General features: G+C 34.2%; 1 protein-coding gene across 1 annotated transcript in view; it reads left to right on the top strand.

Annotated features, from left to right (window-relative positions):
• Nucleotides 1-13,460, top strand: part of LOC136029472 (ribonuclease Oy-like) — a 57,030-nt gene that overhangs the window by 29,596 nt on the left and 13,974 nt on the right. The window contains exons 2-3 of the mRNA XM_065707895.1: nucleotides 723-902; nucleotides 3,271-3,502. Of these exons, the coding sequence (XP_065563967.1) occupies nucleotides 723-902; nucleotides 3,271-3,502 (412 nt within the window). The remainder of the gene's footprint in view (nucleotides 1-722; nucleotides 903-3,270; nucleotides 3,503-13,460) is intronic.

The following is a 13,460-nucleotide window of genomic DNA, read 5'->3' as shown; positions in this document are numbered from 1 at the left end:
GTTGTTCTTAAAAACCCCACAATTGAGCAACAAGATGACTACTAGAATAGATGGCAGATCCACAACATTGTGAGAACAGGCTCTATAAAACACGGAATTAAGTACAATCATTGGGAGCTCGGAGCTACTGCTGGTATGGGAAAAGAAGAAGATTTTAAAGGAAAATTTTAATTTAATATAAATTACTAGTTTAAATTTGAGAATTTAGACACAACTATCAACTAATTGCTTACCAGTCTGTTGAAAAAAAAAATGCTTGGTCAAAAAAGGGTGTATATCACCACCAAAAATTTTTCCTGGGACGGTTCTAATAAGACCAGGAGTTTGGTTTGCAAAACGAGTTTATGGGAATATTTCTCGTTTTATTATTTAATATTTTTTAATATCTTGTCGTTTCCTTAAGGAGGGCATCTTTCCCCTGACACTCTTAGGTGGAACCCATGATCTTGAGACATGTCATTCCTTCCTGTATACAGTGATACATTTTTTTTGTAGACCTGTTCTGGGTATTCAGAAATCTACAAATACATGTAATCACGTAATTAGAAAAAATTATTAAGAAAGAAGTAATCATTAGAATAAGAAAAAGTTGTTTAGTGTTTGTAATTAGTGCTGAAATACATATTTTGCAAGTTTTGCAATTGTGTTATGGACATTTAGATTTCAATACAAATACATCTATGTTTATTGGAAACCTGAGTAAGGTATTTTATGTTTTCTAGGTTTAAAAGCTGTCAGTACTTTGGACAAGTCCGTGATCTTAAGAAGAATGATACTTTTGACATCATAATTTTCACACAGCAATGGCCAGCTTCCAGTTGTGTCTTGTGGGAGGATATGAATCAGCACAACTTGTGTGTTAGCACTGACCTCTTCCACTATTGGACAATACATGGAATTTGGTATTTTTATCGTTTTTAGGCTATTTATTATTGAACTTTAGACTACGATAAGATCGAACGTTAACTTACGAATGTGATAATATGTCCTAGCTATCATACATATATAACATAATGAATATAAAAATATCTGTGTCTTAGATTCAAGGCTCTTCACTGACACAGATGGAGTTGCCATGCACTCTCCACCCCTCCAAGACAACAAAAACGTGGCGAAAAACTTGTGTAATGATGGTTGGTCCTACCATTACTTCTGAAAATGGCAGAGGCTTCTTGTTGATGTGTCTCAGTATGATATTCCTGACTATTTAACAGAGTCATTTCTAACTTAAATGTATCCAATACTTCAAGTTCAATTTTTAAATTTAGGCTTAAATTTAAATCGAGTTAGCGTTCTAACAAAACTAGATTGTAAAATGCCATTTACGAGCAAAATTTTGACACTCTAATACCAGTGACATATGGCTGTAAAATCGGCCGAATGTAAATATTTTCGGAATGACGGCCGTGTTTTAGCCGTTAATTCGTTGCATTACGCATGTTTTTCTTTATTATTATTGCATTAGACACCTATTACCCTACTGCATATTACAGTTTTATATACAGAATGAGTAGGTTAATAAGCACAAACCCGGGACTTAAAGACAAGTTAATCTATTTTGCCTTTTTTTTTTAGAAAATGAGAATTTTTTCTCAAATAATTTGGTTTGGAACAGACTTTCTAGTGCCGATGTTTGTTTGTGTATCAAGATCCAATAACATTTTAATATATTGTTTGTCGTATTTTATGATATGTGATGTTTTGAAATCTGATTCTGCTGTTTGCGCTTTGGTGATTATACCTGATCGGTTTGACCTGGCAAATTCTACAATTTTGCCTCATCTGCTGTAGATTGGCAATATTGCAAAAGAAAAAAAAAGACATTATGCCTTGAGTTAGCCATATGAATTTCTACAACTCATCTGTATCGTAGCCCCTCCAACAATCGGAAACGATTGTTGAACCTGGCTCAGTATGGATCTGAATTTGCTGGAGTAACGGTTTCGATTTTTGGTTGAGGACTTCCAATAAAAATCCGCCATCGGCATCTCTACACAAACCACCAAACAACCACTGTTGCGGTGAAATTCTTCCTGCATTATTTTTCCATTTGGAGAACAAGGTTTCGTCTTTTTCCACTATGTGACCGCCTCACCCAATTTTTCATAGTTTTTCTGGTGCAGAGACAACACACACACTTCACGGGGGAAATTATTCCTCGGAAGGAAGTCTTGTTGTGTCTACTGATGCACCGTTATGTTTTGGGCAACAACTCCTCATCCTGGAAAAATTTAAATGCCTCTTTTTCAGCCCTTGGCAAATCCCAAATCTTTATTTCAACACTCATGGTTAAACTGCATCCTTTATCACTATACATTGAAAATTGAATACAGGCAACAAGGTTTTTGTCTTACAGAGCGTAATTCTTGAGTGTGTTATCAATAACTAAAAAGTACCGGAGTTTCCGAACAATGGATCTTAGGAAAGTGAAGAAAAGTAAGGGAAGTAGAGAAGGCATAAAAGCGCGAATTAATGATGCATGAAACCCTTGATAAAATTACCGAGGATTTGGCAAACACAGCCAGGCAGCATAAAAATTATTCTTGAGAAATTGCAAGGAAGTAGTCAGTTTGGATTTGTCTAGTTAATGACAGGTAAGGGATTATACACTTTTTTAAACAATAAAAAAATTGTTGTATTATAAAGAAAATACGAAAACACTGCGAACTTATTCCCCAACATATTATTCCCCAAAATATTTTCAATGTGATTAAAAGAAAAAATGACGCTTACGGTTATTTATTGTGTCTTAAAGGGAATAAAGGAGAAAGGGAACAAACTGACGGTTTAGAATTATGTTTTGTGTTGTTGTTTCTTTAGGCTTTGAGGTGTTTGCTACCCGTTTAATAGTATTGTGTTATAATTTTAGGACTAAATCTTACTGACATTGCTCTCTCACAGAAATTAAACCTTCTGGTAAATGAACAGTTCCAATTTCTTATGTCTAACAGACATGATTCATTTCGATAGAAAAGAATTAATCTGCATGACAATCAATTGCACTAAAACTAAAATTCTATTCAAAGAGGAATGGCACAATTTAGAGGTTTCATAAAAATACGTATATGCTTTGAATTGACGCTATTAAAGTGAACTTAAATACTGCGTCAAAAATGAGATAACTGTTTTACTAATTTGTCCCACGTGGATTGAATATAAAAAAACATTAAACAAATCTGAATGTTTTTTTTCAACAACTAAATTTTAATTCATTAAAAATATGAAATGCCATGCAAATTAGATTAATACTGAAGGTATGTTATTTTTAAGGCCAGCAAGAAGTACAAGTAATGGGCCTCAGTTCTGCAACAACAGTGCCAAATTTGATACCAAAGATGTTGATAGTATAAAGATTTCATTGGATAATGAGTGGCCAAATATCAGAGAAAATTTTACTGAAGACTCTTTATGGGAACACGAATGGAATAAGCATGGCACTTGTTTAATATCACATCCTACTCTTGGAGGAGAAAATAATTATTTTTCGGCAGGATTAAACCTAGTAAGGTTTTACTGTTTTTTTTTTTGTCTATTTTTCTAGGATAGAAAGCTAAGAGCAGGCCAGTACATAGGGCCTTGGCCTTCGGGCTGATGCGCACAGATTCGTGAATTGGATTTTTCCTCTTCATAATTGTCAGTATGGTTTATCTATTCTCGAATTTTATTCGAATTTCTATCCCTATACGTCCCCAAAAGCATTGTGTCCTCACTAGATTGCATTCACTGTGCACGCTTGGCTAAAAATGATCCTTCTAACAATTGGATGTATCTTTTCCTCATCAGAATTTTATCTAGTTGATAGTAGAGTCGTTTGGGGTTTTCCTTTCTTATCCTTATATGCTCTTTACAAGAAGAGATGTTTTATTGTAACAATTTGTATGTTGCTGCTATGGTTACCCACCAGCCACCGAGGGGTTGTGACTTTGCAGAGCTTGAGCATGGTGAATGCCACCAATAGCCGGCTTTCAATCCTTTTGACGGTCCGCCAATCTTGGCGGAGAGAATAAATATTTTTATTCAGGATTAAAACCTAGTAAGTTTGTTTCTGATATTTTTCTTCTATTTCTTTTTATAGGATGGTAAGCCAAGAGCAGGCCCGTAAACAGGGCAAGGACATTCGGGCCGATACGCAAATTCTCGAGTATTCGATTTTTCCTTTTGCTAAGTTTTTCATGTAATTTATCTATTTTTGTTTTTTTTTCTGGAACCCAGTCCCTTTCCGGCCCCAAAAGCATTCGTTTTCAATAAAATCTGTTCTTGTGAGAACGCTTGGCTAAAAGTAGTCATCCTAACATTTTGATGTGTTGCGTCTTCTCCAGACTTTTATCCCTATGTCCCACCTGTGAATATAGATATATATATATATATATGGTTTTAACTACGTAAAACTTGCGAATATACAACATTCTTTGCTGTCCCATTGTCTTTGCATATAAATAGATTGTCAGGTTATCCCCCTGTTTCCCCCGGTGTCCCCGTTGTAGTTGTGTCCCTGTGTCCCGGTCGTCATTTATATTCCCTGTGTCCCGGGTCCCGGTCATCATTTGTATCCCGGTGTCCCGGTCTGTATATACATTCGTTTTTTAGTTTTGTTTTTCTCCTTTATTTTTTTCCTTTTTTTTTCTTTTTTAGCTTATTTAGATTTTTAGATTTTTTAGTTTTTTTTATTAGTTTTTAGTTTTTATTTCTTTTTAGTTTTTTTGTCCCGGTCGTCATTTATATCCCCCTGTTTCCCCCGGTGTCCCCGTTGTAGTTGTGTCCCTGTGTCCCGGTCGTTATTTATATTCCCTGTGTCCCGGTCGTCATTTGTATCCCGGTGTACCGGTCTGTATATACATTCGTTTTTTAGTTTTGTTTTTCTGCTTTATTTTTTTCCTTTTTTTTTCTTTTTTAGTTTATTTAGATTTTTAGATTTTTTAGTTTTTTTATTAGTTTTTTTTTCTTTTTAGTTTTTTTGTAGTTTTTACCTTCTTTTTAGTTTTGTTAATTTTTTTTTTTACTTGTGTCCTGGTCGTCATTTATACTCCCTGTGTCCCGGTGCTTTGTTGATTGCTAATCGAACATTCCTTTTGTCCTGGTCGCTTTCTCTTTGAGTGTCGTCATTTATTTTTTTCTTTTTTAGTTCTTTTAGTTTTTACCTTTTTTAGTTTTTTTTTAGTTTTTAGTTTTTTTAGTTTTTTACCTTTTTTTAGTTTTTTTAGTTTTTTAGCTTTTTTATTTTTTTTATTAGTTTTTAGTTTTTTTGTAGTTTTTGCCTTTTTTTTTAGTTTTTTGTCCTGGTCGCTTTCTCTTTGAGTGTCGTCATTTATTAGTTTTTTCCTTTTTTTTTTTAGTTTTTTATTGGTTTTTACCTTTATTTTAGCTTATTTTTCAGTTTTTTCCTTTTTTTTAGTTTTTTTTTATTTTTTATTTTTTTTAGTTTTTTACCTTTTTTTAGTTTTTTTAGTTTTTTTAGTTTTTTAGCTTTTTTACTTTTTTTATTAGTTTTTAGTTTTTTTTTGTAGTTTTTGCCTTTTTTTAGTTTTTTCAGTTTTTTTTTTAGTTTTTTATTGGTTTTTACCTTTATAGTTTTTTTAGTTTTTTAGCTTTTTTATTTTTTTTATTAGTTTTTAGTTTTTTTTGTAGTTTTTGCCTTTTTTTAGTTTTTTCAGTTTTGACGTCACCTAATCCAGTTTTTTCAGGTGACGTCACCTGACACATCCATCCACACATCCATCCACACATCCACAGACAGACAACTTATTTTTATATATATAGATATACTAGCTGTTGGGGTGGCGCTTCGCGCCACCCCAACACCTAGTTGGTGGGGGCGCTTCGCGCCCCCCCCAAGCCCCCCCGCGCGCGTAAGTCGTTACGCGCCATAATAGTTACGCGCCATTGTAGTTGTGTCCCTATGTCCCACCTGTGAATATAGATAGATATATATATATATATGGTTTTAACTACGTAAAACTTGCGAATATACAACATTCTTTGCTGTCCCCATTGTCTTTGCATATAAATAGATTGTCAGGTTTACCGACTCTTGAACATGCAACATATAATGGTCCATGGGAAAACAATCTGTATTCAGATCTATACCTCATGATTCTAATGATTGCCCTTGAGCTTTGTTGATGGTGATTGCTAATCGACCATTCCCTGTCCCGGTGTCCCGGTCGTCATTTACATCCCCCTGTTTCCCCCGGTGTCCCCGTTGTAGTTGTGTCCCTGTGTCCCGGTCGTCATTTATATTCCCTGTGTCCCGGGTCCCGGTCGTCATTTGTATCCCGGTGTCCCGGTCTGTATATACATTCGTTTTTTAGTTTTGTTTTTCTCCTTTATTTTTTTCCTTTTTTTTTCTTTTTTAGCTTATTTAGATTTTTAGATTTTTTAGTTTTTTTATTAGTTTTTAGTTTTTTTTTCTTTTTAGTTTTTTTGTCCCGGTCGTCATTTATATCCCCCTGTTTCCCCCGGTGTCCCCGTTGTAGTTGTGTCCCTGTGTCCCGGTCGTCATTTATATTCCCTGTGTCCCGGTCGTCATTTGTATTTTTTTCCTTTTTTTTTCTTTTTTAGCTTATTTAGATTTTTAGATTTTTTAGTTTTTTTATTAGTTTTTAGTTTTTTTTTCTTTTTAGTTTTTTTGTCCCGGTCGTCATTTATATCCCCCTGTTTCCCCCGGGTCGTCATTTATACTCCCTGTGTCCCGGTGCTTTGTTGATTGCTAATCGAACATTCCTTTTGTCCTGGTCGCTTTCTCTTTGAGTGTCGTCATTTATTTTTTTCTTTTTTAGTTCTTTTAGTTTTTACCTTTTTTATTTTTTTTTTGTTTTTAGTTTTTTTAGTTTTTTACCTTTTTTTAGTTTTTTTAGTTTTTTTTAGTTTTTTAGCTTTTTTATTTTTTTTATTAGTTTTTAGTTTTTTTGTAGTTTTTGCCTTTTTTTTAGTTTTTTTAGTTTTTTAGCTTTTTTATTAGTTTTTAGTTTTTTTTTGTAGTTTTTGCCTTTTTTTAGTTTTTTTAGTTTTTTAGCTTTTTTATTTTTTTTATTAGTTTTTAGTTTTTTTGTAGTTTTTGCCTTTTTTTTCTCTTTGAGTGTCGTCATTTATTAGTTTTTTCCTTTTTTTTTTAGTTTTTTATTGGTTTTTACCTTTATTTTAGCTTATTTTTCAGTTTTTTCCTTTTTTTTAGTTTTTTTTATTTTTTATTTTTTTTAGTTTTTTACCTTTTTTTAGTTTTTTTAGTTTTTTAGCTTTTTTACTTTTTTTATTAGTTTTTAGTTTTTTTGGTAGTTTTTGCCTTTTTTAGTTTTTTCAGTTTTTTTTTTAGTTTTTTATTGGTTTTTACCTTTATAGTTTTTTTAGTTTTTTAGCTTTTTTATTTTTTTTATTAGTTTTTAGTTTTTTTTGTAGTTTTTGCCTTTTTTTAGTTTTTTCAGTTTTGACGTCACCTGATCCAGTTTTTTCAGGTGACGTCACCTGACACATCCATCCATCCATCCATCCACAGACAACTTATTTTTATATATATAGATATATATATATATATATATATATATATATATATATATATATATATATATATATATATATATATATATATATATATATATATATATTAGCTGTTGGGGGGCGCTTCGCCCCCCCCCAAGCCCCCCCGCGAGCCTAAGTCGTTACGCGCCATATTAGTTACGCGCCATTGTAGTTGTGTCCCTGTGCCCCACCTGTGAATATATATATATAAATATATATATATATATATATATATATATATATATATATATATATATATATATATATATATATATATATATATATATATATATATATACATATACGTTTTTAACGCAAAACTTGCGGATATACAACATTTTTCGCCGTCCCATTGTCTGTGCATATAAATAGATTGTCAGGTTTACCGACTCTTGAACATGCAACATATAATTGTCCATGGGAAAAACAATTCGTATTCAGATCTATGCCTCATTATTCTAATGATTGCCCTTGAGCTTTGTTGATGGTGATTGCTAATCGAACATTCCCTGTGTCCCCGTCGTCATTTATATATCCCCCCTGTGCCCCTGGCGTCCCCGTTGTAGTTGTGTCCCTGTGTCCCGGTCGTCATTTATATTCCCTGTGTCCCGGTCGTCATTTGTGTCCCGGTATCCCAGTCTGTAATTTCTCTTTGAATGTCCCGGTCGTCATTTGTGTCCCGGTGTCCCTGTCTGTAATTTTTAGTCCCACCTTTGAAGATAGATATATATATATATATATATATATATATATATATATATATATATATATATATATATATATATATATATATATATATATATATATATATATATATATATATATATATATATATGTGTGTTTTTAACTACGTAAAACTTGCGAATATACAACATTCTTGGCTGTCCCATTGTCTGTGCATATACAAAGCCTTATATACTTATAATGACGTCATATGCAAACGCTCTTTTTACAAACAAACATGCATACATACAACTTATTTTTATATAGATAGATAGATAGTAGATAGATATACATATACAATACAAATTAACTACGTAAAACTTGCGAATATACAACATTCTTCGCTGTCCCATTGTCAGTGCATATAAATAGATTGTCAGGTTTACCGACCCTCGAGCATGCAACGTACAATTGTCCATGGGAAAACAATCTGTATTAAGATCTATACCGCATATTTCTAATGATTGCTCTTGAGCTTTGTTGATGGTGATTGCAAATGCTAATCGAATTGGGAATTGCAATCTTTTAAATTGAAAAGGCAGATCCGTTAGAATCATGGGAATGCGAGGAATAAGAACAGCCTCACCCTCAAAAGGCCCTGTCAAGATTGTTGCCTCTATTACGTTTTCCATTGTTTTTTTTACGGCAAGTCGCGTGCCATTGCAAAGCTTTGGAGTGTTGATATTTTGTAACAATATTATTGGTTGTAGCACGTGTGATGGAAACCCTGGGAGATCCAGGGAATTTAAAAATTCAGATGGATAATTAACCGTCTCATTTTGTTCCAGAACTGTGTCGACTGACTTGTAAAGGACTGCCTGGTCTCGAATCTTAGTCAAAACAATATTGTTGATTTCGTGGACGTCTTTATTTTTGGATGCCAGAATCGCTCGTTCTTTTAACCATTTATGATTTTTATAATTGGTTAGAATATTCGGAAATACTTTTTCAACCAATTCATTTTCGGACGTCACTAAATTACAGAATTCAGCAGGCAGTTGTACACGTCCTGAAATTGAGTCCACTGGGAGCTTTCCGTTTCCAATTGCCAGCAATTGATCTGAAAATGTTTGACCAGAGTCATCGTTTTACAATCGGACAAGTATATTTGTAGTTAATTTTAATGTCTTTACGTGTGATCATAAATTAGAATTTTTCAGGCAAGCGTTCATTTCGTCTGCAGGGGTTGATCTAGGTATTATAGGTAATGTTTACCGCAAGCAATATTAATGTACTGCCAAAGGGTTTTGAATTCCCTCGCAAATCTCTCAAAGATTGATCCAGAGCCTCGAGCGATTTTTTGTATGCCATTGTGCACTCGTCCCAAATAATAAGTTTGCATTGCTGCAATACTTTACCCATCCCAGATGATTTGGAAATATTGCACGTTGGAGTTTCTGTAGAATGAAAATTCAGAGGCAATTTCAAAGCGGAATGAGCAGTTCTTCCACCAGGCAGCGACGATGCGGCTATTCCGGACGACGCAATTGCCAACGCTATGTCATTTTTTGATCGAATTGATGCCAGAATCAATTTTATCACAAATGTTTTACCAGTACCTCCTGGCGCATCCAAAAAGAAGATTTCTCCAACGTTGTTATCGACACAATGCATTATCTTATCATAAATGTCCTTTTGCTCAGATGTTAACTTATATTTTTCCCATAACTCTGTAGGAGCTGAAAGAGAGCAAGTTGTTAGTATGATTCCAAACAATGCACGAATTTGACTTGGAGTTGACGTTTCGCACGCGTCATTAATGCAGTTATCCCAGTGTTGTTCATTCTCCAATAAATTCAGAGCTTGGCATGCACTACGGTAGGTGTCATGTTTAGTACCGTTTACAGTTCTCAAATACTCTAAGGACGTCGGACCGGGTACATTCACCAAAAGCAGGCGGAGAAAGAAGCATTCATGTTGATTGGGGTGAATGGTGTAGAGTTTTCCTATCGTGGTATCTTTGAAGATGGTAGGTTGGCCGTCGACTGACTTACCCTGTTTTCGACGTTCCAATACTTTATTTTTAGCATTCCACGTGTAATACGAAGGCACTTCATTATACAGCAGTTTTTTGCAAAAGAATCATTTTGACACAACGAAAAGAAAGCAGTTAACGTTTTATCCGGTGGATTCAGGGCTCTTTTGTCGCACGTTGGATTCCGAAAAATAAACACGTTGTCCATTCTGTAAATGTACCGCTAAGTGAACAACAGCTTGGCTTTGTTCATGCATCGGAAATGAAAAAATTCGCCAAACAGCTTCATTACTGCTTATGTATCTTCCAGCCTGATATTGTACGATTTCGTCGAAATCTTTGATTTCGGGCTGCAAGCCAAAAACTGCCATGTCACTGCCTTTGTTGACGTATTTACATATGTATTTGATTGCCTTTACGGAGTTACAGTATTCAACGTTTATGTGTGCATTAAATGTTTTTGACAATAAAGGTGAATATGGAACAACCCACTGATTATCTACTTTGATGGTGGTACCGTTATGCTACTTTATTATTGCTGTTTTACCGCCATCTTCAATAGATCTTCTTCTATATTGTGGGTAACCATCATTGCCAGTAATTGTGTTGGGTACTAAAAGTCGAGGATATTGCTTTCTGCACCTTCCTTTGGCCATGCATGGTGATTTTTCATTCAATGCACCGCAAGGTCCATGTATCATATTTTTTACAACAATATCATATAAGCCCTTATCGACATTTTCATCAGGAATTTCAGCGGAAATCACATCGTCAGTTTCATTAGAAGTAATTTTATCATTTAGCCAGATTAAAATCTGTGCGTGTGGCAATCCTCGTTTTTTCCATTCCAGTGAGTACATCCAGTATTCCACGTACTCAATGTCATGTCTATGAACCGCCGATTGTCCTTGAAGTAAAAGCTGCCGTATCTCGTCCCAAGATTGATTACGTGTAAATGTAATAAATAAATCTGGACTACCATAGAGACGGATATACGCAATAGCATCTTGAGCATATTCATGCATCTGACGGGGACTGCCAGCATGTGACGAAGGTAAAATCTTTAAACTTTCAACGTTTGTGGTATTACCGTCGTTTACAACTGCATCTCGCAAATGAATGTATTGTTCAGAGCGGAGCTTGGTCTGATTCAGACGGATAAATAGCAAACGTTCTGATTCAATTTTTGCACACATATCAACGATGTACTGGTGAAACAGTTGACGGCATTTTAAAATATAATTGTCTTCATCCTGCCGAGTCATTAGTCTATAGGAATAATAATGCATTGCGCCGAATTTCTTATCCGTTTGATTGTTAATGGATGGATCTTGCAATTTATTATTAAAGTGATAGCCGTCGGCTCCATCCCAAAACATGATAGGATATCGTAGGGCATCGTAGCATCGATTAGTTTCAGCAATTCTTACCAACTGAGCGTTTCGCTTATGAAGAATAATATCTCGAGGTAAAAACTGATCACCGACCATAACGATTGCCACTTCGTCGATAGTTGGAGCATTGTATCTACGCACATATTGGCCAGGAGGCGTTTTGTCAGCGGAAATAACAATTTTATGCGTATCAGTAGGCATCAAATCGATGGCTGTTTTGAACAGACGCACTAAATTATTATTTTCGTGGAAAAGATGTTTCAATTGGGAAACGATAGTCCTTTCAAAGTCGGGACGTGCATGCAACGTGTGTTCTATTCGGAATTTCTATCACTGATGAAGTACAGTTGTTAAAATTTATGATTCTCGCCTTAGAATGGTAGAAGGACCCTGCTCTATGATAAATTTGCCCTTTTACTTTGAAAGTAGGCATAAACTGATCTTGATTTTCGATTTGGGCACCAAACGACGTCATTTAGAAACATGAGTTATATTTTCTGATCCTTGATAAAAAAACGCTTAGATTCTGACGTAGTTCCAGTAAGCAAAGTCTTCAATGACTCTGGTGGTGCAGCCAGTTGAGGAAGTTTAACTTTTCCTGAGGTGCAACATATTCCCATTGTTTCACCATTAAATTTCAAGGCCTTGCCATAGGGACAAATTTTAGACATAGTCCCGATTTGAACACATCTACTCAAGCTATAATCATCGACTGGGCTGTACCTGAAAACCAGGCGAAAATTTTCAGGTTGCTCTTGTGATTCCTCGGCACGCTTTCTGTTGGTGATTTCTCTTTGAGACGCAAGCCTGTTTTCACGCTGTTGTTGTGATTCCTCGGCACGGTTTCTTTTGGTGATTTCTCTTTGAGACACAAGCCTGTTTTCACGCTGTTGTTGTGATTCCTGGGCACGCTTTCTTTTCATACTTTCTCTATTAGCTGCAAGCCTTTTGGCATAGACTCCTTGAGCAGCTTCCTCGGCTGTTGCCATTGTAGTTTCTTCTGTCATTTTAAAATTAAAAATTTCTCTTGGAAAGGCCTTCTCATATGCTAATAATGACCTCATATACAAAGTCTCGTGTAACAAACATGACGTCAGTCAACAAACAAACAACTTATTTATATATATATATATATATATATATATATATATATATATATATATATATATATATATATATATATATATATTATATATATATATATAATATAATATATCTATATATATAAAAATAAGTTGTCTGTCTGTGGATGTGTGGATGGATGTGTCAGGTGACGTCACCTGAAAAAACTGGATCAGGTGACGTCAAAACTGAAAAAACTAAAAAAAGGCAAAAACTACAAAAAAAACTAAAAACTAATAAAAAAAATAAAAAAGCTAAAAAACTAAAAAAACTATAAAGGTAAAAACCAATAAAAAACTAAAAAAAAAACTGAAAAAACTAAAAAAAGGCAAAAACTACAAAAAAACTAAAAAAAAGGAAAAAACTGAAAAATAAGCTAAAATAAAGGTAAAAACCAATAAAAAACTAAAAAAAAAAAAGGAAAAAACTAATAAATGACGACACTCAAAGAGAAAGCGACCAGGACAAAAGGAATGTTCGATTAGCAATCAACAAAGCACCGGGACACAGGGAGTATAAATGACGACCAGGACATAAGTAAAAAAAAAAAAACTATCTATATATATAAAAATAAGTTGTCTGTGGATCTGTGGATCGTGGATCAGGTGACGTCACCTGAAAAAACTGGATCAGGTGACGTCAAAACTGAAAAAACTAAAAAAAGGCAAAAACTACAAAAAAAACTAAAAACTAATAAAAAAAATAAAAAAGCTAAAAAACTAAAAAAACTAAAA

The sequence above is a fragment of the Artemia franciscana genome, chromosome 7, assembly GCF_032884065.1.
Source record: "Artemia franciscana chromosome 7, ASM3288406v1, whole genome shotgun sequence".
In the NCBI taxonomy this organism is placed as follows: domain Eukaryota; kingdom Metazoa; phylum Arthropoda; class Branchiopoda; order Anostraca; family Artemiidae; genus Artemia; species Artemia franciscana.
Note: the sequence above shows the minus strand (reverse complement) of the source record. Positions and strands in the feature narration are given on the sequence as shown.